Here is a 25,128-nt window from a genome sequence, read left to right as displayed (position 1 = left end):
AGAAAAAAAACAGTATTTACCCTTGGCCTCTGGACACTCTTGGCTTCCGTGTCTTGTTTCTTCACTAGCGTTTTTAACAAGCATTTCCATAACTTCTCTGCTCTCAGCTCCTTGTGATCCCATCTGTTTGTAATCATCTATAAATGTATCAGGGAGCTGGAGAGTCTCTTCTTTCAGATGAACAGAAGGTATATGGTGATCTTCGGGCTCCAAGCGAGTGTCAGAGCTCTTATCAATTTTTCCTTCCTTCTGCTGGGGATCAGACTCCTTAGCAGATTGGTCTTCTTGCAATTCCTCTGGCTTCTGCTCAGGGTCCAGATTTAGGCTTGATGCTTCAGTTACAGCATCCTCATTATCATCATCCTCATCATCATCCTGACAGCCGCTAGAAGCTACGCTGCCCTTTGCTGATCTGAAGTTTGTTTCTAAAGCTTTATGAGCAAATTTGTCTTCACTCCTGGTTAAGTGGCTGTGATCGTTTTTCAGTTCTAACATGGTTGACATACAGGGACACATTTCTGAAGCAGTTTTATTTTTTTGATCAACTGGTACTATTTCTTCAAGTTCAGTTATATCCGGCTCCATAATTAAATCATCTTCGCCCACTTCATCTACTGTCACTAATTCTTCCAAGTTAGCAGGATACCAGGTCTCACCTTCTATCTCACTTCCACTGTCCCAGTCTCGGTCCTGTCACAAAGATGTAAAACATTTGAGAGAACAGTGATTATAAATCACCACTGTTAAAAAGTGGGCTTTGAACATCAGTAACCAGGAAGAACTTCGATCTGGCCATGCCTAGCCGCTCTTGTATTTTAGTTTCAAAGAACAATATGCCCTGGTGTTCTGATTTTAAACCTCATGCACAAGGACAAGCAATCTCTTTTTAATTATCACACAAACTTCACTTTGTGGAGATCCTGTAACTGCCTTGGGCATTACAGTCTCTCCCATCCCCTGCTCCTTACTTTTCTGTAAGCAGTGGAACAAGGCACAACCTGTTATACTTTATTATGCAACCGACTCTACACTGTCATCCCCAAGGAAATGAACCTCTCCCCTTCCTCTACGTCCATCCCAGGGTGGTGAGCAACAGGCAGCACAATGAGAGTATACTGAATCCCAGTCTAGCTGCTGTGGCTTTCATTTTGCTGGACTAGGTCCTTTAAATTCCTACGGTGACTGAGAAAATGTGGCTACCTTCTGTAGTCATTTCCTTCCACCAGCAAGAGCCCTCTGCCAGGGACTGTGTTGGTAGAGATTGGCCTAGACCTTAAGAAAAATCAGTTTTACAGTTATACTCCAAGGTACATAATCTGAAATACCTCATACATGCAGTTATAGACTTACAGGACTCAGACACTAACATTGGACTTCAGAAATGTTGGAATTATAAAGTATATATACTTTTATATATACTTTTAAGAAACACTTGCAGCTTAGATTTCAACTCCCAGACTCACCGTGTACGCATAATCTATTAATAATCTGTATTCTCCTCCTGTTTGGCCATTCCCACACTTCCCCTCCTAGAATCCTAAAACAGCACGAAAACTCTGGGAGTTGACACTGTTCTTGCCAGGAGATCAGTTTTCTACGGCAACAGATATCAATAGCTTCCATATCTGACCATCAACCCATGACCCTACAGATATGAAGCTGGAGCAATTCCAAGGACATTGCTGTCCCCAACTGCGATGCTGCAGTAGGGGTGCTGTACAGACATTATTTAATTAAAACCAGAAACAATCAGAAGAGGCTACTATCCATAGTCCATCTAAGGCAAATGTTCTGAAAAGTTTTCATCCCCTCCTTCTCCACCATCTGACCACATCTACTTTTGGGCACGGTTCACAAAGTTACACAGTTCACTTGGGCATACGTTACCTACAGTTGCCAGTGCCAAGGGCTATGCATGTGAAGCAATGTACATGGGCAAAGAGCAACTAAAAAAAGAGTTCTGGAGACTTCAGGAAAAGCTATCCCTTAAAGCAGAGGTCAAGATAAGGCAAGTTAATTTAGACAACCCCCTTCTACAACCCCTTTACATGACTTTCTGTGGGGGTTTAATGTTTCAGTTGGGAGAATGTGCTACCAAACCTGGGTTTTCACTCATTTTGTCGTGGAAGCTTCACCAACAACGTGTCACCAACCTTCTCTTTTCTTGTGTTTTCCAGAATCTCTCCAGATTCTTTTCCTTGTTTATTAGCTGAAGGTGAGCTCTTCTCTGGAACATGCTCCTCTTTTCCAAGCTAAAATAAATACAACATATACACGTATGGCAACACACAGTGGTGCTCTATTATGTTTCTATTCTGGGTTTAGGGAAGCAAAGTCACCACAAGGTCACATTCTTTATTTCTAAAGTTTATGCAAGTCAACTGGGCTGTGGGAAAAGACCCAAGAATTGGATTCCATTAGCAAAGCTGCACAAGTAAGAATTAAGAAAAAGAAATTTAAACAACATTAGAGAGATGTAATTTACATCATAGAATTGGCTAGAAGACAGGTGGGGGAGAATGTGAATTCGTTAAAATTTCCAGCCTCCACTCCTCTGTTCTCTACCCACATCTGTTATGTTGGCTCAGACATGGTAAGGAGAGCAGCAGTGTTAAAACTCTACAAAAGACCTCAACAGTTTTGTTTATTGACGTAGGATCAGTCAAGAATGCAACTGCTTGCACAGTTCATACTTTGGAAGAACAAAACCACAGTACTACCTGGCACTTGGTAAAAGAGGGGCGAAGCAAAAGTGTGAGTTCGAGACATTCAAGCCTGTTTCTTCCTTTTAAAATAAATTATTAGCTGTAGTCCCTGGAGAGGTGTGCCTTTAACAAAGCAGCCTTAAAATAACTTGAAAAACATGCAGAGGAGTGTGCAACACTGGTTATTTAGGATGCTGTCTGACATTTCTCTCTGACATCTCATCCCAAGGAACCATCCATCACAGTGAAATACCAGCCAAAGGAGAAAGATGACAAAAGGTGCTACAGACACACATGTCTATGGCATGAGGTAGTGCTGCTGCTTGTTACTGAGACTAGCTGAGTTACAGGATCTAGAGATTTCCACCAACCTTGCTCCCACATGAGAAGAACGAACACAAGGTCAACTAAAAACAACCGAAGGTGGCCCTGGCAGCACAAAGTCACAAGCTAGAGGTGGACCCCCGGTCAGCAAAGCAGGTCTGCAGCCTCCTGTGCCAGCATCCCCGGGGGTGGATGGCGGCAGTGTACCACCAGGGGGGACCGGGGGAGGCAAGGTGGCCGAGAGCCAGTAACAAGATCCCCGTAGGGTGGGGAAATGAGCATGGGCTGTACTGGGACTGAGCGAATGAGGCATCTTGATCTGTTCCCTCTCCACTTTTTCCCAGTGGAGAATCAAACCCACAAGCGCTGCCACTTTACCAACTGGGAGTATTTCTCCAGAGACCCCATAATTTTACGGGTGAGCTGATTCAGTGGTTCTGCCATAGGAGGAGATTCCTGCCAGCACATTGAAGGGAGTGGTGTGAATTATCCCTGCCAGAGCTGAGGGTAGGGACATACGATTAATAGAAACGAATTGCTCTGCTGAGTTGACCAAAAAGAAAATGTTCCTCATTAAAAGTTCATTCCCCATTTTAACAGTATAACAACCAGTTCCCTGTAGTGTCCTACAAATATTGTGCATCCCTGTAAAATACTGCTTAATTCCCAGATAATTCAATCCACATCACAGGCAGTGGAAGGAGGTGATGGATGCAGAGAAAGCAGCTATGGAGTATTCTGCACAGGCTTAGAAAAGAGAGCAGTAGGGCAATTGCCCCTGCACACACAACCTGCATGCAAACAGCAGGTTGTCACTTGGTTTTGTTGTGAGTTGTCTGCCCTGTTCCCCTCACTGGTTACCCAGAGGTTCTATGCTTGACACAGAAAGACAATGTCCAGGTACCCAACACCACAACGGTGTAATAAATCTGCATGATCTGGGCAAAGACGTGGACAAGATGACCTCCCAAGATCTCTTCTAGGACTCTATTCTCTGATTTTATCATGGCAAAACATTGCATGTCACCAGCACCACACCCACAACAACTGATCTAAGATATTTCAGAAAATGTATTACTTCAGCATTTACCTTCTTCTTACATACAGTTTGAGATCTCTATTTACCTCATTCTCGGGAGGTTTGGTTTCCTTCACATCACTACCTTCAGCAGCAGCATCTTCCTCTTGGTCTTTTTCAGCTTTCTTCGCCTTATTCTTATCACTTTGTTTTTGCCTGGAGCCCTCAGACACTTTGCTGTGCTTCTGTTCAGCTGCCTCCTCCCTGGCAGCATCCTCGCTGTAAGAATGCCTGCGTTCCCTTAACTTTGCCTCTTCCTTTCTCTTAGATCTCCCAGGTAAATCCTGCAGTTGCCTCTGAAACTTGTCGGATTTTGACTTAGAGGTTTTTCGGTAATAGTCATCTTCCCTGCTTTTGTAGCCAGATAAAGGGTGAAGGGAGCCAGGGGAACCACTCCTTAAATATTTTTCTCTGTGCCCCCTGCCTCCTTCAATCCGTTCATCCAAATCAAACTTGTCCAGCTGTCGGGAATAATGTTTCCTCTCGTGTACCCATGTGTCAGTCCTGTCCCTCTTCTCGTCCCCATTCTCTCGCCATTCTCTGCTGTCTCTTTCCTCTTCCCGTCGAGAATACGGGGACTGATCCCATGACTCTCTCCCATTTCCCCAGTCGGTCCTGCCGGTCCCCATCGGGCTGTGGGGTGAACTGCAGGAAGTAAAGCTGGGAGTGTGGGATCGGGGCGACAGGGAGCGGCTTATGGGGCTGCGAGAGCGGGGCCTCTCCGTGCCATACCTGCTGCAGAGGGAAAAGGCAGCTGTAACTGGCTGACCCACTGTAGTCTACCAAGTTCTTGTATATTGGAAACACATGGGGACTGCCCTGGGGACTGCCAACCTGAGACCCCAGGCCTTTCACAGACACACACTGCACAGCTGCAAACACAGTGAACAGGAGAAAAGGCAGTGTCACATCCACAGAGCTTAACTAAATCCCCACAGATCCGTCAAGAATATAGTCATTCATTCTTAAAAGTGTCTCATGGGGGTTTAGCATGAAAAGCTTATAATATGTTAATACCTTTACAATGACCCTAATGGCTGTACCCTTAATGCTCACTCATCTAGGGCATCTCTGAGACAAAAATGACAAAGGTCACCTGCTTAAAAGAGATGTTTTAGGACTATGATTCCTCTCCATTTTCACTGGAAGGTCCAGAAGTCAGTCAGATCAGAAATATACCCAAATACATTTTAATCTGAACCGGCTCCTTCCCGCTAGGTCTCACAGCACCCCCAGCCTTTATGCTCAAGGGGGAGGAAAGGGGAACAGCTTCATTTGTGTGTTCTTCGCATGCCAGGAGTATTTTCTGAGTCATCATCATCAGGAGGAAAGAGTTCATTTATGTTCATAACATGCACAGTTTCAATCTGATCTCATTATATAGGCCCTGTACCTACTATTGTACTCACTTATATTTTTACAGTGATTTGAAGCGAAATCCAAGTTAAGAAAGGAAATGAGATAAGAGAGGGAAGGACACAGATAATGCTTTTTCTGCCTGCAGGTTTACAGACTTATCCAGGTCCCAGTTACAAACTATGGAGAAACTTTACCTGTCCACTTCACGCAGCAGGTCCCTCTCCCTCTGCGAGTGGATGTCCTGGATGATAGCAGCCACGTTCTTACCTGGTTTCTAAATAAGACAAAGACGCTTTAGCATGCTGCACTACTCCCCAAGCTAATATAGGTGATTTGCCCTTCAAAAAACAGCATCCATGCATCATTCAATTATACTACTACTGAGAAATATTTGGTTTCAGTGTTGTGGTTACAGTCTTCTGCAGCTGGTATCTCAATAACACGATCAAAGCAGTAAAACGATACAAATGGAAAATTTGCTCCATTACATTGTAGCACTGTCTCCTCACCCTTGGCTGCTGCAACAGGCTTTGAAAACTAGCTTGTCCTTCCCTGTTACACATTCACTACAGAGTATTGCCTAGGAATTAGATGTAAAAGGAAACAAACCAGACACTTTTTCAAATATTATTAGAATTAATTTGAATTAAATACATATAACAGCCTATCTCTGACCCTCTAGGAATGAACTGCCTTCTCTTTATCTCAGAGTTTAGCTCATTCTGGAGTATAGCTCTAAAAGACTATGTTTAGACACAAGAGCTTCAGAAAAGCTAAGTGCAAGAAGGATGCGTACGGGAAGTGTTGATTCCTTGAGATTCAAGATCATTTACAAAAGATGCACTACTCCAGGCTGCAATTCGTCAAACACTTGGAGCATGCACAGCTGAGCAACATAATCATGCAGGAACTCAGAGCAGTTTGTAGTGGTAAATAGCTCATGCATACTCCCCCTTCCAACTTGCACTTTTGTTTGTTTGTTTGTTTTTAACAAAGAGAAAGGGCTTTTGCTTGTGCAGAGAAAAATAATTCCATGACCTAAAAAACTGCCATTGGAAAAGCTGACGATCTTCCTGAAATCTAGGCAAACACACACACCCTTCTGGGTAATTCCTGTTCCGCCTCTATGTTAAGATGCACAGTCTCTGCCACCCTATATCTGAACCCCTCACCATACCACACAAAGAAAGACTGCCCTGGTTTATGCACTTTTGGCAACTCCTTTAAGTCTCCTTAAACTATTATAGACATACAGGAGAGAGAGAGAGACTTTTCCAAAGGTCAAACCAAACCATCTGAGTGAATTGTTTTGCCTCAAGGCTCATAAAAGGCCCCTTAACCTCTTAACTTGGAATATTACAGAGTTATTTTATAAAATAACTTTGTGCTGTGTTAGATAATATGAAGCTTTTCCGCTCTGCATTGCCAGTTCCAGTCCAAGCCTCCATGAAAAAAAATACTCTTAGCATTACACATGGCAGTACATAAGCTTCCATAAATATGCTCACAAGAGCACTGACTTTTGGACATCACTCAGGTGTCCACATCAGAAGTGTCACACGCTCTACAGAAAGTCCAAAGACTATTGCTCTGTTCTGACTCTATGTAAAAAATAAAAAAATCTTGCCTTTTAGTTTAGGTCATTCACAAGAAAGAAAAAGGAATCAGTGCGATGTTTAGCCCTGCCTTCACTGCTTGGTATAGAGACTGTAATATGGCTCAAGCATGCAAGCTTTGAAAAGAACTGCTTCAGGCTTAATGCCTGACTAAAAGGACAGGACCATCTTATTTTTGCTGACATGCTGTATCTTACACATGGTTATGTTTTAGATCTTTGTTAGATGAAGCAATGTGGGGAGCCTGCTCAGAAGGAAGCTCAGAAGGGATTTTTGAAATAATGGTATGAGAGGACCAGAGAAAATGGAGTCTCTTCCAAGAGTTAAAATTCAGAACAAGAGCAAGCAGCTAAGTATAAAAGACCATCAATATACATTCATTAATTTATCTTTCTTAATTTCTTTTTCCATAACATTAAAGCATTAATTAGAAATCAGTAATCAGCGAAGATTTTTAGGTGTATTCTCCAGGACGTGCCATGGAAAATCAGGAAATCTGATCAGGAATTACTATCTTACCTTGAGCTGCAATTCCTTGTATCTTTTAGACATCCTAATAAGTAACTTGTCATCATTTATCATAGCAGGTTTTTCTTTGTAGTACTGCACCATGGCTTGTGCTGCTTCACTGTAAGCCATTTCCAGAAAGGCCTAGCACAAATGGGGAGAGCTTTAACATCTACTACATAATTAAGAAAAAGTGTAAGAGAGAAAAGGCAGCACAATAATTTTAATTTGGATGCTTCTCATGGAAGATGTCTTGATAGTACAGAACTGGATAGCTTTCCAGCCCTGGAGCTGAAATAGTAACACTCAGTCCGTTGCTCAGCCTCCTTTTAACTGCAAATAATGGTTTCAACCCAGCTATTAAAGTCTATATGCAACTTTAGAAGCCCATTTAGTTAAAAACTAAATGCCTGGAATCTAATCTTTCTCGATATATGAAAACATCACCTTTCCCTCACTTCCTCACTGGTGCTTCTACACCATGGTCAGCTGCTGACAGGATGCAGAACTGCAATGTTGCAGCGTGCGCTGCTCCCGAGATTGTCAGCTGTGTCTTGCAGAATTGCAAGGGCTCCAGATAAAAGCAGAACATTAGAGCATGAGCAGCCAGAACAAAGCCAAAAAAGAGTTTAAAAAAACCCAAATTATGTTAACTAGCACTTTTATTTACACAAAAATTGCACTTGATGTGACTGCAGTTTAACTGGTCAAGGAATATACTCACAGCTGTGTAATGACTGCATTTTGAAACATTACAATATCTCAAACATTGCCGACTGGTGTGGATTCTACATCCATCTGTACTGCCTGCTGCAGGTATTTGAGAGCAGATTTTCTAGTCTTCTCAGCCTACCACCACTGGTAGACTTAAACTAGACTTAAGCTACCTTGAAGAAAGAGCTCTACTACAACCCGGTGCAGATTAGAAGAGAGGGAGGTGTCAGTGCCCCCTGTAAGGGCACAGCCTTCCTTTAGCACGTGTGTGCCCGATCACCCCACGCAGCCGTGGCCTGGGGGCTCTGCCACCAGCCTGTAACTGTAATTACACCGTTGCAGGATCTGCCTCTGCTGTAACAACAGTTCAGCAAACAGTGCAGGACAGCCGAACCAGGCTAGTATGCAAGTCATTCTTCAATGCCCAGTTCAGCTCTACGAGTGTGGGTAAGAAAGCAATAAAAACCTCCCAAGCAGAACAAGAGAAGTCTGAAAGTAACCCTAACAAATGGCTGAGAGAAGAAGGCCAAGTTATTAACTTTTTAAAAATTATTATCATTATTTTTAAAAGTACAGTTTTTACAATGCTTCTTCATTGAGATTTCTGGGTTTTTTAAACAAGAACTATGAGGCAGTGGTCATGTTTATGCCATCGTCTTATTCTGCGAACACCAATTTTTTTTTTTTTACTTTAAGAGCAGGTTTCATATATTTAAGTTTCTATGACTAAAAAAGAGATTTTCCCCAAAGACTCTGTCTTCCTGTCAATATGTCTTTATAGCAATAGACGTCAATACTGGTGACCCCAAATGCACAGTACCTGGTTAGTGGATTTCATGAGGATATAGTTGGTGACCTTCCCAAACGGGAGGCCCAGGTTAATGACATCATTCTCTGTGCAGCTTCCCTCGGGGAGGTTGCAGATGTGAACAACTCGACCCAGTGTAGATTTCCTCTGGGGAAACTGGGGAAAAAAACAACTCAAAACAATGTTTTTACCTTAGATATTCCATTCACTTGATAAGGCCTTACATTTCTGCAAAAAATGAAATGTTCTGTTTTGCATACCTGTTATTAAGGACAAATATCCTTCTTTAAAACCGTGCATTTTAGCATCCTGGTTTAGAAATACAAATGGGAAGGGAAATGTTTAACTGCAGTGCAGCCTGCAATGGAGTCTCCATCTCCAGACGTTACAAAGTCCAGAGAGGAATTCTAGAAGAGATGCTCTTGTTCAAACAGGATTAACAATATTGCTGCAAAAGGTAACTTGCCACCTCAAACCTTATGGACACCAGGGCTTCAGCTCCCTGGCATGTCACAGCAGAGGGCTGGGCTGCCACGGGCACACGCCACTGCGCTGTACTCAGCACCAGCCAGAGCTTGGAGGCCTCTCGGTGTTTGGAGACAGAGGGTGCCTCTGCCATGGGGAGGTCTCAGCCCCTCCTGACGAGCTCCCTGCGGGGCCAGTACCCAGCAGGTACACCAGCACAACCCCTACAGCTCCTCTGCCAAGTCAGACGGCCTTCCTCACCCCGTCTGCATCTGTCTGTCCCGCTGGGGGCTCTGTGCCTTCCCCACACAGGAAGGCACCATGCACTATTGCTGAGTAAAAGGCCCTTAGCAGATAATTTGCAAGCAATGCACAAAAAATTAGTCCTTTCAGGTATTCCATAACCACCCATTTATGTGGTGCTGGTGGCGCCTGGAAATTGAAACAGATGCTCACTGCAATCCCTGTTGAATTTATGGACGTTAGAAATCAGTTCAGGTGACTACAGAGGTGTTCAGGATAGCAGGGGCTGAATTTAGATCCTCCTTCTGCCCTGGTGGAACAACCTGGGCCGGGGGTAAAGGTGACCCCATTTAATTTGTGAGAGGACACACAGCTGTACCTCAGATTGGAAAACCTACTACTTTCCCCTCTCATTGCAACAACACGCAGTAGGAGGGACTTTTCCCCTGGGGGCCGAGTGACCACTGGGCACGCAGAGAGGCAGAGCTCCCAAATTGGGCTGGCACAGGCACACGGCTGCCAGTGCGGTAATCGCTTCCCAAGGGTGGAAGTCTATTTTGGAGTGCTGGGGCAGTTCCCAAAGAGCTGCCCGTCTCCCTGACATGGAAAGCAGGCTCTACACTCCTTGTGCAAAGAGGCATCAGGGTTATACTCAGAGAGGAACATAATTTACCCCAGCTAATGACATGCAAAACATCGCTCACCCAGGATTAAGTCTTCCCAGACTACTTCCCTGTTTATGACCTCTGCTGTTAGGATTTTACTGAAGAAGTAACTCTACCTTCCGTTAAAATTGTGCCATTCAAGGGAAGATGCAAATTACGTAATCTTGTGGGATCAAGTTCACCAGAGCCATCACAAATGTTTGGCTTGTCAGCAAGTTCACAAGTTACAGAGCTAATGTTATCTTATTTACACCTTCATCCCATTACCTTCCCTCCAGGCTTCACCACTTAACCATTTGTGTATTTTTGCTGCAGCCAGACCCTGTATTATACAGTGGTCTGCTTCTTAGCTTGCATCTTACAGACCCTGCCCAGGTGCCTAACGTAAGTCAAAGAAGTGCCAAAGTCCAGAAGCAAGATATTTTCTCTAGCAGAAAAATAACAAAGACCTGATCCTGGAAAAGATGAAGCTACTTAAGTATTGAATAGAAAAGGAAGCGACGGCTGCGTGCATCTGGCAAGGCAGCATGTAGCGCACAACAGAAGAATACAACTACAGCCAGCAGAGGAAAAGGCAACTTTCCTGACAGCAAATGGAGTCCCAGTGTAGGAACACCCCAGGTCAGCTGGCACCTTCTGTTTGTTTTGTTAGATCTGTTAGGAGATGGTATGTTAAGAGTCTATGGGACTAGAAAGACTTAGCTGTTCCCCACGTCGGCTCCAGAGCCTGTGTTCAGATATGCGCTCAGCAGTACATTAAATCAAATGACTGTAAGATGTTACCACCTCCTCACAATTGGCAATGGCTTAAATTAAAATGCTGTGCCATAAATCTGCTGTAATTCATGATTAAGAAGTGGTCACATACTCACACCAGAAGTCGATGGGCTGTACCAAGCAATAATCTTGTCAGCTGATTGAAGTTAAATTGGATCCATTAATTAAATAGAGCTGTAAATCACAGCCAGAAAAGGAATATACACCTTCCATATCCACAGTCAGGAAGTTAGAGGAGCTGTTGTGGGTCAAGTGCTGAATGTAATTTTCAATAAGACTCTAAGTTAAATTTCTTTGCAACTGATGTCTACAGGGGTTTACCAATGCAGCTGGACAGCTACTAAAAAAAAATTTGATGCACGGCAGTGAAATGCACCTCATACCATTTGCCATATTATTTCACCAATCCAGTCCAGTTATTTTTTATTATAGCTTTTTTTTTTCCATTTTTTTTTTTGTTTCTTGCTTTTCAAATTCTTTATCCCTTTCTTGAGCTTCGCATGAATCTTTTCTAAAGATAATAAGAAACTGAAAGTCCCATCCCTCCAGTGCTAATGGCTCTCCATGCCCGCGTGGAGACTTGCAGCACTGTATTTGCCTTTTGAAGAGGGACAGAGTTATTTGCAGATGGACAGCACAGAGCAAGCTCTTCCAGAAATCTGAACACTTTGTTTATGATTACATGCAGGGTCAAGTATAATCTCCCACTGCTCAGTTAAATGGCAGCAGCTTAGCTGAAAGTGAATACTACCGCGCAAAGGTGTAATAAATTATAAGCCACCTGGGTTGCAGGGTGAATGACAGCTGGCAAAATCAATCTTAACACCTCTAATATAGCTCCCTGTCCACCCGATGATCTTCTGAAGAAAAAGAGGATTTACAGTGTACAGGAAAATCAAAGTTATTGTTTCTTTTATCTCTCATAGTACTGCCGGTCATTCAGAAGGAGGACCTCTGCAGGCAGCTTAAATGATAAATAGTGACAGATTCTAAGGAGAAATGATACTGGCATTAGCAGTAATTTCATTTGTTGCGAGGCTGACAGACATGATGAAAAGGAACATTCCTCCGCACCCGCTGCTACTCCACCTCTGACCTTGGAGGCAGCCGTCATGAGCAGCTCTGCTCCTGTGCACACACAGTGTCTGTGACAGGCAGAAGCTAAAACCCCTTCAGATAACCTCTGTCACAGCAAAGCCACACAGTAGAAAAATCGGTTGGTTTAAACAAACCCGGGTGACGTTTCTGTAAGCAATGCCTGATGCAAACTGGAGCGGCACAGGGACACAGCTCAGCCTGGCTTTCCAGAGTGTCTGAGACCGCATCAGGATATATACACAAAAGCTAACAAGGTGAAAACTTGAACCCCTGGATTACTGCTGCTATTCCATGAACGTCCTAACATGAGTCCTTGATGCCTCCAGCTTTAATTGTAGATTGCTGATATATGTTGAGCTTCATTTTAACCCTAACAACTTTGTATTTCCATTATGTATATGATTTGCTTTTATTTGCCTTTTTTTGTCTTGTTTTTCTTTTTTTTTTTTTCCCTTTTAAAATCTTTCTGCTTTGTCAGTGTAAGAACCACTTTTAATGTTATCTTTTTTTTTTTCCTTGGTATTTTTTGATTATTGGACTAGGAATTCAAGTGCACATTAAAGCAATATAACTGGGGACCTGTGCTGAATGCTGGGGGCGCTGATAAACCTAAACCATGGAAGGCTGTACAGCAAAGCAAACTTGCTGAAAGGTTACCAGTGGCAGCAGATGATATAAATGGTACACTAAAATAAAATAAGAAAAAGCTAGTCCAGTATAATGAATTGATCTGGGACCCCCAGGTGAGTAACAGCTAGCGAAGCTGCAGTCACGATCTTTGCCACTATTGCTACCTGGTAGAAGGACCCCAGCATGGGAGAGGCAGAGAGCAATTGCTACAAGTAAATAACTGGAGAGATGATGGCAGGCTGCTTGCTGGGATCAATACTCAGAGTAAGTAAAAACTAATCCAAATCTTCATTCCAAGCTGAAGCTGGGTTGAAAAGACTCAGAAAATGGGGGGAAAAAGTCAATGGGATATACACACAAAACCATTTACCCCCCTCCCCAAATCTCTTTAACAAGCGAACAACTTTTAGCACTGGAAAAAAAACCTACAAGCAACTTCTGATCTGGCCAAAATCAAAAGCATAAAAGAGCTGCAGGTAAGTTGAAATAACAGACTGAATATTCAGGTTATTGTCTAAAAGGAAGCCTTCACAGTTTTAATTCCAGTAAGTAGAAGTGGCTTCTGCAAGAATCTCGACGCAGAGATCAGTTTGCTTAGGTACTCACTCTTACCCCTGATGGAGGAGAAGAAAATGTAGGACCTGGCTGGCCAAAGGATCTTGCTGACGTAGTGATAAAAGATGAGCCGACATTTGGTGGATAATCTAAACAATGGATTACACACATTTCGTGAAAATCTTGACTCATATTAATTGCATTAGTCTGCTCAGTAAGCAATGCTTCATTTACATAATAATTAATTTCATAGTCTCTACACCAAATTATAGACTGTTTCATTGTACTGTGAAAACAAGTCATTGTCTAAAAGAAAAATAAATTCATACTTTGAAAGGCACAGTATTGGCTTTTAGCCTTTCCATGCACAACCTCTAAAAAGTTTTCCTTGCAAACTTGTATCACATTTCATTTAAAATGTCCACTTTTCCCCACAGACTGACTTCCCTTTCAATTAAAAAAAAAGTGTTTTTTACTATTGCACATACAACCATTCACCTTCGATACTAGACGGATTGAAAACTGCTGCATTATTTGGTGACAAATGCAATGTTCCATCTGCTGAGCTTAACACACACCGGATACCAGTGCTGGAAAAGAAAGAAAAGAACTTTAGGAGCATGCATAATGTGCCATAAATACTAAAGCATAATTATTAGACAGTAAATTCCCTGTGTAAAGCCACTGAAGTAAGGGATGCTCTGTTAGAAATTCAGTTGGAAGAGTGTCTCTAAAATAATACTTACTTATCTGAAAAAGCCATACATTTTTGGATGTGAAGACTTCCCTTAATGTGCTGATCCCAGTCCTATGTTGAAACAAAGAGATGATGAGCATAGGAAAAATCCTGAGACAAATTTACAAGAGATTGCTTCTCCATTCAGTTTACCTTATTTTAAAAACAATACTGAGATGCTGAAGATCGAACTGTGTGGTGCTGGAGCCAAGCGCACCTTCATCCAATGCACTTATTGATTCCTTATTTGTGGGTTAACTTATCAGTTACTTTACAAAAGGAGAGCTTCTCTGTATTAGTTTTTAAATCCAGTGTATTTCTATTAATTCAGGTACTTCACTCTAGCTGAAGAGCTCATCCTGCAAGGCGCTGAGCACCCTCAACTCCTGCAATGTCCATAACGAAGGTGCTCAGCACACAGGGCAGCCAGGGCAGCGCTTATTCATTTCAATAGATTTGCAGACTTTGTCAAAGTACATTTAGCTATTTACACTCCTGTGATCCAAATGAGGCAACGTATTAAACACCAGCAAACAGATCAACCGAAACTCACCATAACAACATTTTCCCTGCCCTTTTAAAATGTTTAATGAAAAAAAGAAATGCTCAGCATGCCCTAGACAGGGGTTACTTCAGACCAGTCCTGTAGCTGCAGTAACCACAGCAAACCCTTTTACAAGCAGCTGCTCAAAGAGTAAAAGGGAAACATGAAAGAGTAAATACATTCAAATATCTGAAAACCCTGGGGTGTGTTAAGTATCAGGTACTATTTCATTTGCTGGCCATCTTCCTTCCTATATACATGCTGTTGTAACGTTTTTGTTGGGCTACCATCAGCGTGAAAACAGACGCCTTTGCAGTTAGGTGCCGCTCCTGCGATGCGATGGAAAAGGCTGCGAGGACTTGGTGAGTGGGGCTCACCAGGAGGACAGAACAACGCCAGCCAGCACCCAGCTACCGCTGCGGGGCTCAGAGGCTTCTCCAGACCTGACCTATATAACGTGACCTAGCACACGGGCTCTCCGGGCAACCGGGAAGCTTCTTCTCGAGGGTGAGGTTGAATTTGGAGCTCCCCTGGCAGTATGAGCAGAGAAGTGGGAGCGTGGTCTGCACCACACATGCCGAGCAGCTTCTTGCTTCCAGGCCAAAGTCACTGGGGACCCAGAGTCCTAAATTTTCCTTAGAGCTACTAGAAGGAGGAAGAGATCCCAACAGAGGAATTATTAAAATCATTTTATCAAAAAGCGCTGTTTTGTTTAAGCAAGCTGCTTCTAAAAGGCTGTTAGGGGGAAGCCTTCGGGATCAGAAACGCAAAGAGAAAGGGGGAGGCAGATGAAACCGCAGACATGTGGTTACAATACCAGCTTGAGAACCAGGGGATCAGCTTCAGGGTCCTCCTCCCCTCGCTTCGGGCCCACGAGATGACCTGCGACCCCAGCCCAACCCTCACGTTTCTCACACCAGCACCGTGACCTCCCTGCCTTTCACAGCGAGATGTGAAACAAAACCAGGTCTCGAAAGCCTGGTAATTGCCATGAAACAGATGTACGACACCCTAAGCAAAACTATGGCCCTTTGTTTCCGCTTCTCTCGGGGCACCGCTGTGGCGATGGACACTGGCGGCGAGGGGTGGCGGGAGCCGGCGGCCAGATCAGTCACCAGGCAGCCCGTTCAAAGGTCCGAACCGTGCCCTGGGGGCACCTTAAAACCACTCACCTTCAGGTCGAAGATCTTCTTGTCGCACAGGGCACAGACGTGGGGGAAGTGGAGGGGGGCCGCCCCGTGGAGGTCACCCAGCTGGTGCGGCAGCAGGGAGCGGGCGGGCAGGTCAGGCGCGCCGCCGCTCCGCTCCTCCTTCTGCCTCATGCGAGGGCTGCCGAAGCTCTGCTTGCTGTGGTTGAGGCGGCCGAAGGCGGGGGGGGCGGCCGCGCTGAACTTTGTGTCAGGTGTCGGCTCTTCGGGGTTGTAGAGCTCGTTTCTTATTTCATACTGCTGTTGACTCGCTGACGGCCACAGGCTGTCGCCGGGCACGAGGTCAGGCTTGTTTTGGCTGGGGAAATTAGGGATATTTTCCCACTGGTTGCTTGTACCGCTGCCATGCAAGACAGGGCCAGGATCTCCTTTCGGATGGGAGCCGGCGTGCGGGTCGCTGGGGAAGGCCCGCGCCGCTCCGTGCTGTGCCGCCGCTGCCACCCCGTAGGCCTCCTTGGGAAAGGCGGCCGCCGCCTCGTGCTGCAGCTGGCTGGGAGCACCAAAATGGCCCTCGTAGCGCGGCCCCACCGCCGAGGAGGATGAGTGGGCCCCGCCGGTGAGGAAGCCATGCTGGCTGGGCTGGTCCCCCTCCGAGGCATATGCCTGAGGGGTGGCGGTGGCGGCGTTTTGCTTGTTGTACTCGTAGAAGCCCCCTGCGGCAGCAGCGGTGGCGGCAGAGCTGGAGGCACCCGCCTTGTTGAGACCCACCACCACAGGCTGCTGGCTGGAGGTGGGAGCCATGACGCCTCCAAAGGGACCCATGACGATGGTGTTGGGGGTCTGGGCTTGGACGGGCCCCAGGCCACCCCCCGGCGTGGCTAAGGCCGGGCTCTGGGCGGGAAAGGCAATGCCGCCGGAGGCGAACCTTGTGCCGGCGATGCCGGGTCCCTGTGTCGGCCCTGCAGCGTGGCCCTGCGGGGCGTTCATCACGGTGGGGTGCCTCAGCTGGTTGAAGAGCGGCTGGGACATGGCCACTTTGGAGAGCACCTGGTTGAGGACGGTGGCGGCGGCCGGGTTGTTGGTGACGGCGGTCTGAGCCAACTTCAGCCGGTGGAGCGTGAGCTGTGCCTGGAGCTGCGCCAGCTGCAGGCTGGCCGGCGAGGGGAGCAGGGGGCTCGGGGCGCCGACGGAGAACGGACTCTTCTCCAGGAGCTTGGCAGCGCTGCAAAGGATCAGGATCTGGGTTAGCCAAGCTCGCCCAACGTCTACCTGCGCTCCCACTAAAGCCTGGCATAGGATACACAGCCGCTTCTGGAGATTTAGCTTATCTAAACCCAGGGAAAGCAAGGTGGTGATTGACAACGCAACCATAACCCATCATCTTCCCTTCAACATCCACTGCCACGCCCCTTTCAATCAAAAATTTACTAGGGAGACAACTATGCCGAAGATCTCTCTTTAAAACCCCCATTGCATCCCTCCGGATCAGGCCTTCAGCTCATTTTAAGTACCCTTAGGGCTCACATCTCTAATGCAGACCAAGAACAGTGGCAACACAGCCCCAAATCTACTTTTTTCCCTCTTTTCTGCATTTTATGCAACCTCTGATCTCTCGGCTGAGACATCCCCGCTCCTGACTGATTTTGTGACACTACCATTACTCCCTTTTCCCACAGAGCAGGGGGATGTGAAGAAAAGGACATCAAATGGGACTGTAAAGCCAGCCCCGTAGGTATTTCGCACCTAGCACGTCTGGCTGCATAAAGCCAGATGAAATACATCACGTGTATTTTTCTTAATTGTTTACAGCTCCCATTTAATTAATCTGCATGGCAGCCTGTTCTGTAACAAAGTATACAGTTTCCCTGTAGTGCAGATGCAAATACAGAGGAGGAAAAAAAGCGAATCATTTGCCAGAAGCTGGAGCAACTACGAACAAACCGTCCCGAAGAGTCTTCCCAGTTCAGCTGGAATGTAAGGCAAAATTTCTGCAGTGCCAGCTGGTGAAAATCAAGGTCTTTATATTTTCTAGAAATTAGAGGAGCACTGAGTGTTCTCCTTCAAGTCTTGCACATGGGATGAATAAATGATGACTAAATTGTCTGCTTGAATTCCAGAGTTGGGAAAATAGAGGATATTTTCAGGCATGTGGTGGTTCCTGACTTTGGAAAGCACCTTTGGGACATCTCACCAGTTCACAGGACCACCACCAACCCTTCCTCCCCCACCCCGTCAACCCTGCAAACATAAAACAGGAAAAAATAAATCAAAATGGGTAAAGTCTAGCAAAGTTAAAAGCAAGAGAAATGTTATAATAGAAAATATTAGGCAGCGCTAGCTTCCAGGCAGCTGCACCCACCTTGCTTTTACTGCCTGCCCCGCGCCCTTCCAGGATGCCTCCCGCATCATCTGTGGCAGAGCCAGCCTGGCCCGCATGTGCGGACACTGTCCCGCAGCCACGCTCCCTCTGTATGGCATCCTGCCTACGCCTGGATACCATCATCAGCCATTTTCATGCCCCTACCAGAAAAATATTAGCCATCACTTTTTCCACCACCAGGAGCCTCTGCTCACAGACAACACAGCTCCTCAGCGCATTACAAATCGCTGTTCATTCTGAAAATGAGAGCAGAGAGCACTCGAATAACAGGGATGTGGTCCAAAGCTCAATTAATTTATATTGTAAAAATGTATTGAGTTTCAATTTAGGCCTTTCAAAGCAGCAGGAGCTATGCATCAACCACCATGCAACTCTTACTGTTAATAATTGGCCAATTTGCTAAACTGCATGGATGAAGTTGTAGTTAATGATAAATGTCTTGTCAGCATGCTACATTTGAAAACCACAAATTAGGAAAACATCTGCTTAAATCCAAAGTATGACTAAGAGAAAATGAATGGGTTTCATATTTAACATTTAACTTCCACTAGCAACTGCAAGGCACATCTGTCTCCCAAAATACAAAATGCCGTTTGGATAAGTGCATCATTATGTAGTGACGAGACTCCCTGCCAGCACAAGCTGACGCCAGTGTGCTTCAGAGCTGAGGTGCCTTTTGTTTTCCCGTGTGGTTTCCATCGCTTACTCTCTGACTTGCACTTACAGCGCAGGTTGCTGTAAATTTGATTGCAGATGAGAGTCAGGGTGCAAGTACAGTCAAAACAACATGGAAACTCTCAGAAACCCCAGCCCATGAGATCCTGAGGACCCCCAAAAGCTACCGAGGAGCCCCGTGGGGTGCAAGGGGCTCAGTGAGCAGAGGATCCCACACTGGCGCGCACATTGTCATCACCGCCGGGGGACGTGGCACGACCCTGTGCCACCGGCATCTGGAGCGTCCTGGCTTATATGATGTGCTGCGCAGGACTTGAGACGGTCCTGACAACTGTTTCATTTTATAGCTGGTCATACCTTTTGTACACTGAGTAAGCTGTAAAACTCTTTTTAAAAGTTTTATAGAGCATGCAAATAAGAACTGCCTGGTGGTCTTAAAATAGAAAGAAAAGCCAGCAGCCAGCATATGATGTTTTCAGGCTCAGGAGCCGCAGAGGACTCCTGTTCCCAGCAATCTAATTCCGCTGTGCTGCAAGCCTACGCAGCAGCGCACACATCCCACCAGCTGCAGCCGCTCCCAGCTCTGGCAGCTACCTGCTGGACACGGGCACGGGCTCCCTCTCTCCACTGAAACCATCTCGCTTGATGCTGCCGCAAGCCCTGAGGCTCCCTCAGCCTCCTCATAGTTTGACCAGCTTTGGAGCACTGTCTCTAAAATCCCCCAGCACATAAGTAGTGCCCTGCCAGAGCACCCTGCGGCTGGGCACGCCTGGGGGGCTTGCTGCTCCCCAGCTCTGCAATCATTTCTGGGCTCTGCGGCTGGGCACGGGGAAGGCAAGGGCAGGAGCGCCCTGCGCAGCTGCACGGTGGGCTGCCGCCAGCCGGCTCAGGCCAACAGCTTTCAGGTCCTGCTGTGGAGCGGGGCAGCGCTCTGCTCCCTGCGCCTGCCGGCTTCATCCCTGGACTGCAAGCCAGCAGCGGGGAGGGCTGGGGGGCTGCAGGGAGCCTTACCTGCAGAAAAACAAATGCCGTAAGGAGAAGCTGCAGCCTCCAAGCCACCTGCAGAGGGACAGAATTAGCGAAGAGGGTCGCTCCCATGCACCAGTAGGTTTGGGAATGGCCACAGCTTCAAAATCCAGCTGTCTGTTATGAATTTCCAGATTTCAGGGTGTTTCAGGTTGCACGTTTTATCCTTCCACAGCAGAAACAGAATATTTTATCATCTAATCAAGGCAAAGGGCATGTTCATGGGTCAGTGGGAAAAGCAGATATGCAGATGGAAAGTTGGGAGAAGAGCTGTGTATAAAGAATCTTTTAGAGTGACACCCAAATTTGAGGATTTCTGTTCTGTTACGAAATACAGCACAGAAGAGACACACAGGACCAACATGCACAGCTCTGAAAATTTCTTTCCCTCTTTCTGTTCTACAATCATAATATTTATGTATTTGATGATAACATCATTTTGTAAATAATCCTGCTACAGATTTAGTAAAATACTGGAAACTGCAAACACAAACTGAAGATAGCACTCAGCTAAGGCATTTTGTGGGGGCCGTTCACCACTCGTACACACACACCTCCCACCCCAGCTCGTCCTCAGGTTACCGAAACGCAGCCCCCGCTGGCTCGTGGGGGGTCTCTGTCGCGAGATGATTCAAAGCAGCTGAATGAAGCTTTCATTCTCCATTGAGCGCCCAGGGAATTAGCCTGCGTCAGCCAAAGTTAGCTCTATCCTGCGCAAAACATTCCCGATTATAAGGTCAGCGATGTAAAAAGTAAACAGAAGTTGTCCTCTTCGTTTATTTATTTAACATTCGTTGTACAGCTGGGCTATGCCAGCAGTCTCTTTGCACAACCAGGAAAGCCAGAAACAGTCTTTCTTTACCAAAATAAGGACAGGCAAGAGTGCTGCCGTACGGTTTCCATGAAGAAAGCCAGGCAAGTTTTCGCACAGCTCTGAAAGATGGGAGTTGAAGATATGCATCAACTATCGCAATACTCACAATGAGATTGCAAACGCTGGCAAGGCTATATCGCTATAAATCAATTCAGCCCATCTGCTACCGCTGTAATCCTTATTATGCTTTTAGCATCCAAGAACAGCGAGCAACACACAGTGTCGGAGGTAAAGTATCTAGATGGCTGGATTATTTGAGTAATTCTGTCTACAAGAGTGATGAAAAGGCTGAACACAAAACATGTCTATTAGAAGAGACTGACAACCTGGAGCTTGATTTTCAAATGACAAAATTAAGGATTTTAAAGTGCTGCCCAGCACCTTTCAAAATTAAGAAATAAATAAAAAAATCTGAACTAATAAAGTTATGATCTTAGCTGCACTTATTTATTTAGGAAGTATTTATACTCACAAATATTTGTAATGCTGCATAGGGTGTGAATTTGAATACTTAAAAAAAAGATTAATCCATAGCGGTGCAGAATTTATTTTCTTGCATTTTCCATGAATCTTGCATGCCTTCTAAGATTTTTGCCTTCCCTCCCCATGACACATTTGCCTTGACACATAATTACATCTACCTGTCAAAATCTTTGAAAAACAAATTTTTAATATTTCTTGTTCCAAAATGTGCACTTTTTTCCAAGCTGTCTGTATTATTGTGTTGATTTCGGAATTAAAATGGCCAAGGATATTAAGATACCCAAGTAGCCTAGATGACTACTCTGCATTAGCACAGTATTAGATGGGAGACCGTATCTGCAATAGCATGCTGTTTCTACATCCATTAAAGCTGTTTCTGAATCAATGCTTCTAGCAGTTAGCAAACTTTAAATTTTTAATTCAGGACTCTTGAACACATCAAACAGAACCATTTCCTAATTATCCAAGCACAAAATCAATTATATTCTGTTACACAGAAGTGTGAACATCCCTTCCCTGTAACGTATCATTTACTCAAAATACACAGGGCTGCCTTCTCTAAACTCATCCAAAACAATCGCCACTGTACTAAAAGAGGAAAAAAAACCCTTTAAAATAAACAAATCAATTGTTACATAGATGAAGTTGATAAGATATTAAGGGTAAACCTAGTCTTCAAATAAAAAGGCACCATTTGACAGTACTTCAGTGAGGTTACATGTTTATATGCGAGGACAGAATTCGGCCTCTTGAATTCAAGGGAACTACAAAGCTGTGTTTCAAACACTGCTAGAAGTAAAGATAAAGTTCAGCAATCTCAACAACATATATTAATTATTAGAATAATTAATTATTATAACGATATTTTATGTTATCCCGTTTTGCTGATCCCATTAAGAACACAGGGTTTACGTTCATTTTTGCCTGTTGAATAAACCCAGCACTTACGTCAATAAAGACTGGTGCATTGGTTAAAAAATGGACACAGGAACTTTTTCCCATACTCTAGACTGCATCTGGCTGATACTAAATGACTGTTTTCTTTCTCTTCAGCTCCACAAGAAGTATTTTCTCTAGGTTTTAGTGAAATTACTTTCTTGGTCAGAAGAGCTTGGAAAGTCTGCTGAAAGGAGAAAACTCCTCCACCTTTGTAATTAAGCTCTGAAATCATCCGCCGCCAAGCTTTTTTTTTGCTGAGTTCTGGTTAGAATTGATAAAAAAAAGAGATCATGTTTCACAGTAAGTTCAGCTAATGATGGGGAACACTAAAAACCTTAAGCTACTTTAATACGTTTATAAGCTGCAAATAAAACCCTTCTTATCCCAAATAACAATTTCTAAAGCCCTCCATCAAACTATTGAGGGAGTAAAATGAAACATCAGCCAATGTACACATGTGCTTTGCCAAGTGAGTTTTGCATATGTTTGGCAATGGTAAACTCTATTATCTGCACAGTCATCCAACCTAACAGTTAGCTGGAAGATGGAATGTAAAATGTTATTACAGAGCTGCTGAACTCGAGGTTTACAAAGCTCATAGGAGTTAAGTGCCTGCCTCCTACCAAGAGTCCTTTTTGCTCCTTCGAAACTTTCCGCCAAAATGTTCTCTGCCTTTGTTTATATGCAGAGAAGTCAGACAATTTCCACTGGGAAAAGGACAAGATAAAGGGGCAAACACAGTGACTACATCTTGGATAATGGTTGTGATCACAGAAATAAAATTGGAAGTGATGTTAGGAGGATGGTTAGACCAGCTCCTGAGGTAGGATTAAGCTGAACTCAATCATTCTTGACATATTTATTTAATCTACTCTTAGGAACCTTCTTTCGTGGACATTTCACAACCTCCAGGGACAATTAATCGCTCAACTCCCCTTCGTTTTCTAAAGCTCCTCTGAAAGCCTATGGTGGCTCTCTGCTAACAGCATAAACCAGTCTTCCCGTGCATGCTGAGAAGGGTTGCCCTTGTCTTCCTGCAGATGCTATCAAATCTTCTCTACAACCATCCCAGCTCCTTTCTCTGCACATTCTCTGTGTGGCATTGGTTCATAACGCCCAGTATGATTGCTTTTCTTTGTAACAGCACAGTCCCCTGATAACCCAGCCCCTTTCCTGAAGAGCTATTGCCCAGAGATGCTGGTTGGGAGGGATCTCTGCAGCTCAGCTGGTCTGACTTCCCACACAGGACAGGCTAGCTCAGTCCTTTCTCCTTGTGACTGCCCAATGGATTTCTCCTATCACCATTTCATATCGTCCTCACCAATATTGCATCCAGGTTATGTCAGATCCGGTTTCTCAGGATTACTCTGGATTCCTGTGCTGTCTCCAGAGCACTTGTAAATCCTCTCCTCTTGGCACTAGCTGCAGATTTAATGGACGCTTTGTTCACCCAAGCCATCAATGAAAGTGTCAAATGAACTAAAGACTGTTCCCAAGAAGGGAACCACAATGCATCTTTCTATTTTCTCTCCAAACACCAGTAATTCAAGGACATCTCATCCACCTCGCAGCTCTGCTTTGCGTGCTGAAGAGACCATGCTCTTTCCTCCCTGGCTGTCACTTCTGCTAAAAAAAAAGCAACTGTCCTATTTGCAGGTGCAAGAATAAAAGAGTGGATCATCTCTGGTGAGCCTGATTTCTTATTAACCACTCTTGCTCTGTGGTTCTGGGACAGTTGTTTTGGACTGCTGTTTAAAATCAACTATATGTTCTGGTTTCTTCACAGCAACATTTGCTTCTATTTGATTTAGCCGCCTTCAAATGCTGAATCCAGTGCCATGGACAAGAACCCACATTTACAGCACGAGAACAACAAAACCAGGTACCACTGCCATCACACTTCCTCCCCCTGTTATTCTGTATACATTTTACCCCAGAAATATGTTTCTTATATTGCATGGATCTCCAGATTGTATACTGGGCTTATTTCTGCTTTCCCTCATGCAACACATCTCTCCATAAATACTTAATTAGGCGAAGTTCAACTCCTTTCAAGTAAGGGACGTAGTCTAGCGAACCTACCACCTAAACTGAAGGTAATAGGTAATGATTTTCAGAAGTTGGGAAAGCTATTGTTTTGTTCCGTGACATTTAAATGTTGTTTCATGTGCCACAGTATGTTAAGGATGTCTCTGAGGATTAGCGTGCACACAGGAACACTGGTCTACATTTTAAATTTCAGTAGGCAGCCATATAAATTCCTTTAGCTACACTGCAACCATCTATCTGCAACTGCTTCCCAAGGAAACATAATTCTTTATTTACCAAAGTTAAAGAAATGTATTTAAAAAACTGTATTTTAAACGTATGCTAAAAACTGTCAGAAATAGCTATAGCACCAGATCGGTGCCCTCCGTAACATGTTGCAAAGATCTAAATTAGCACAGAAATGGTGCACAGTTTTACGGAGCTTTCAGGGCATGCCGCGACGGTCCGGCAGTGCCAAGCTGCCCGGCGCCTGCCTCCCCAGCACCCTTCCTGCAACAGCTCTTATCATCTCGCCTTCAAATACCCTTTATGGTGCAAAGCCCCCAGGCCAGATTATCCCTGCCAACCAGCATCCCAGCAGGCCTCTTGTAAGAAGGGGTGTTGGGGGTCCCCAATAACCCTGTCACCTTGACGGCCATGGACCCCGCGCAGACGGCAGCGCCGCCGTGACGGGAGCCCGCTCCTGCTGCTGCCCCAGGCGGCCAAGGGCACAGCCCGGGGACTTGCCCAG

At 44.9% G+C, this 25,128-nt stretch overlaps 1 protein-coding gene across 12 annotated transcripts in view; it reads right to left on the bottom strand.

Annotated features, from left to right (window-relative positions):
- RBM20 (RNA binding motif protein 20) overlaps nt 1–25,128 on the bottom strand; it is a 107,819-nt gene that overhangs the window by 11,438 nt on the left and 71,253 nt on the right. For 11 of the 12 annotated variants that reach the window (XM_087768183.1, XM_087768184.1, XM_087768191.1 and 8 more), the window contains 10 exons: nt 15,997–17,194; nt 14,291–14,352; nt 14,043–14,134; nt 13,602–13,693; nt 9,124–9,267; nt 7,602–7,733; nt 5,661–5,740; nt 4,155–4,842; nt 2,154–2,252; nt 21–690 (listed from right to left, as the gene is read on the bottom strand). In XM_087768183.1, the coding sequence (XP_087624309.1) occupies nt 21–690; nt 2,154–2,252; nt 4,155–4,842; nt 5,661–5,740; nt 7,602–7,733; nt 9,124–9,267; nt 13,602–13,693; nt 14,043–14,134; nt 14,291–14,352; nt 15,997–17,194 (3,257 nt within the window). The remainder of the gene's footprint in view (nt 1–20; nt 691–2,153; nt 2,253–4,154; nt 4,843–5,660; nt 5,741–7,601; nt 7,734–9,123; nt 9,268–13,601; nt 13,694–14,042; nt 14,135–14,290; nt 14,353–15,996; nt 17,195–25,128) is intronic. The other variant, XM_087768185.1, reaches the window with a different exon arrangement.

The sequence above is a fragment of the Nipponia nippon genome, unplaced genomic scaffold, assembly GCF_047370975.1.
Source record: "Nipponia nippon isolate SJK-2023a ecotype South Korea unplaced genomic scaffold, ASM4737097v1 scaffold_3, whole genome shotgun sequence".
Classification (NCBI taxonomy): domain Eukaryota; kingdom Metazoa; phylum Chordata; class Aves; order Pelecaniformes; family Threskiornithidae; genus Nipponia; species Nipponia nippon.
The sequence above is the reverse complement of the archived record's forward strand: the minus strand, read 5'-3'. Positions and strand labels throughout refer to the sequence as shown.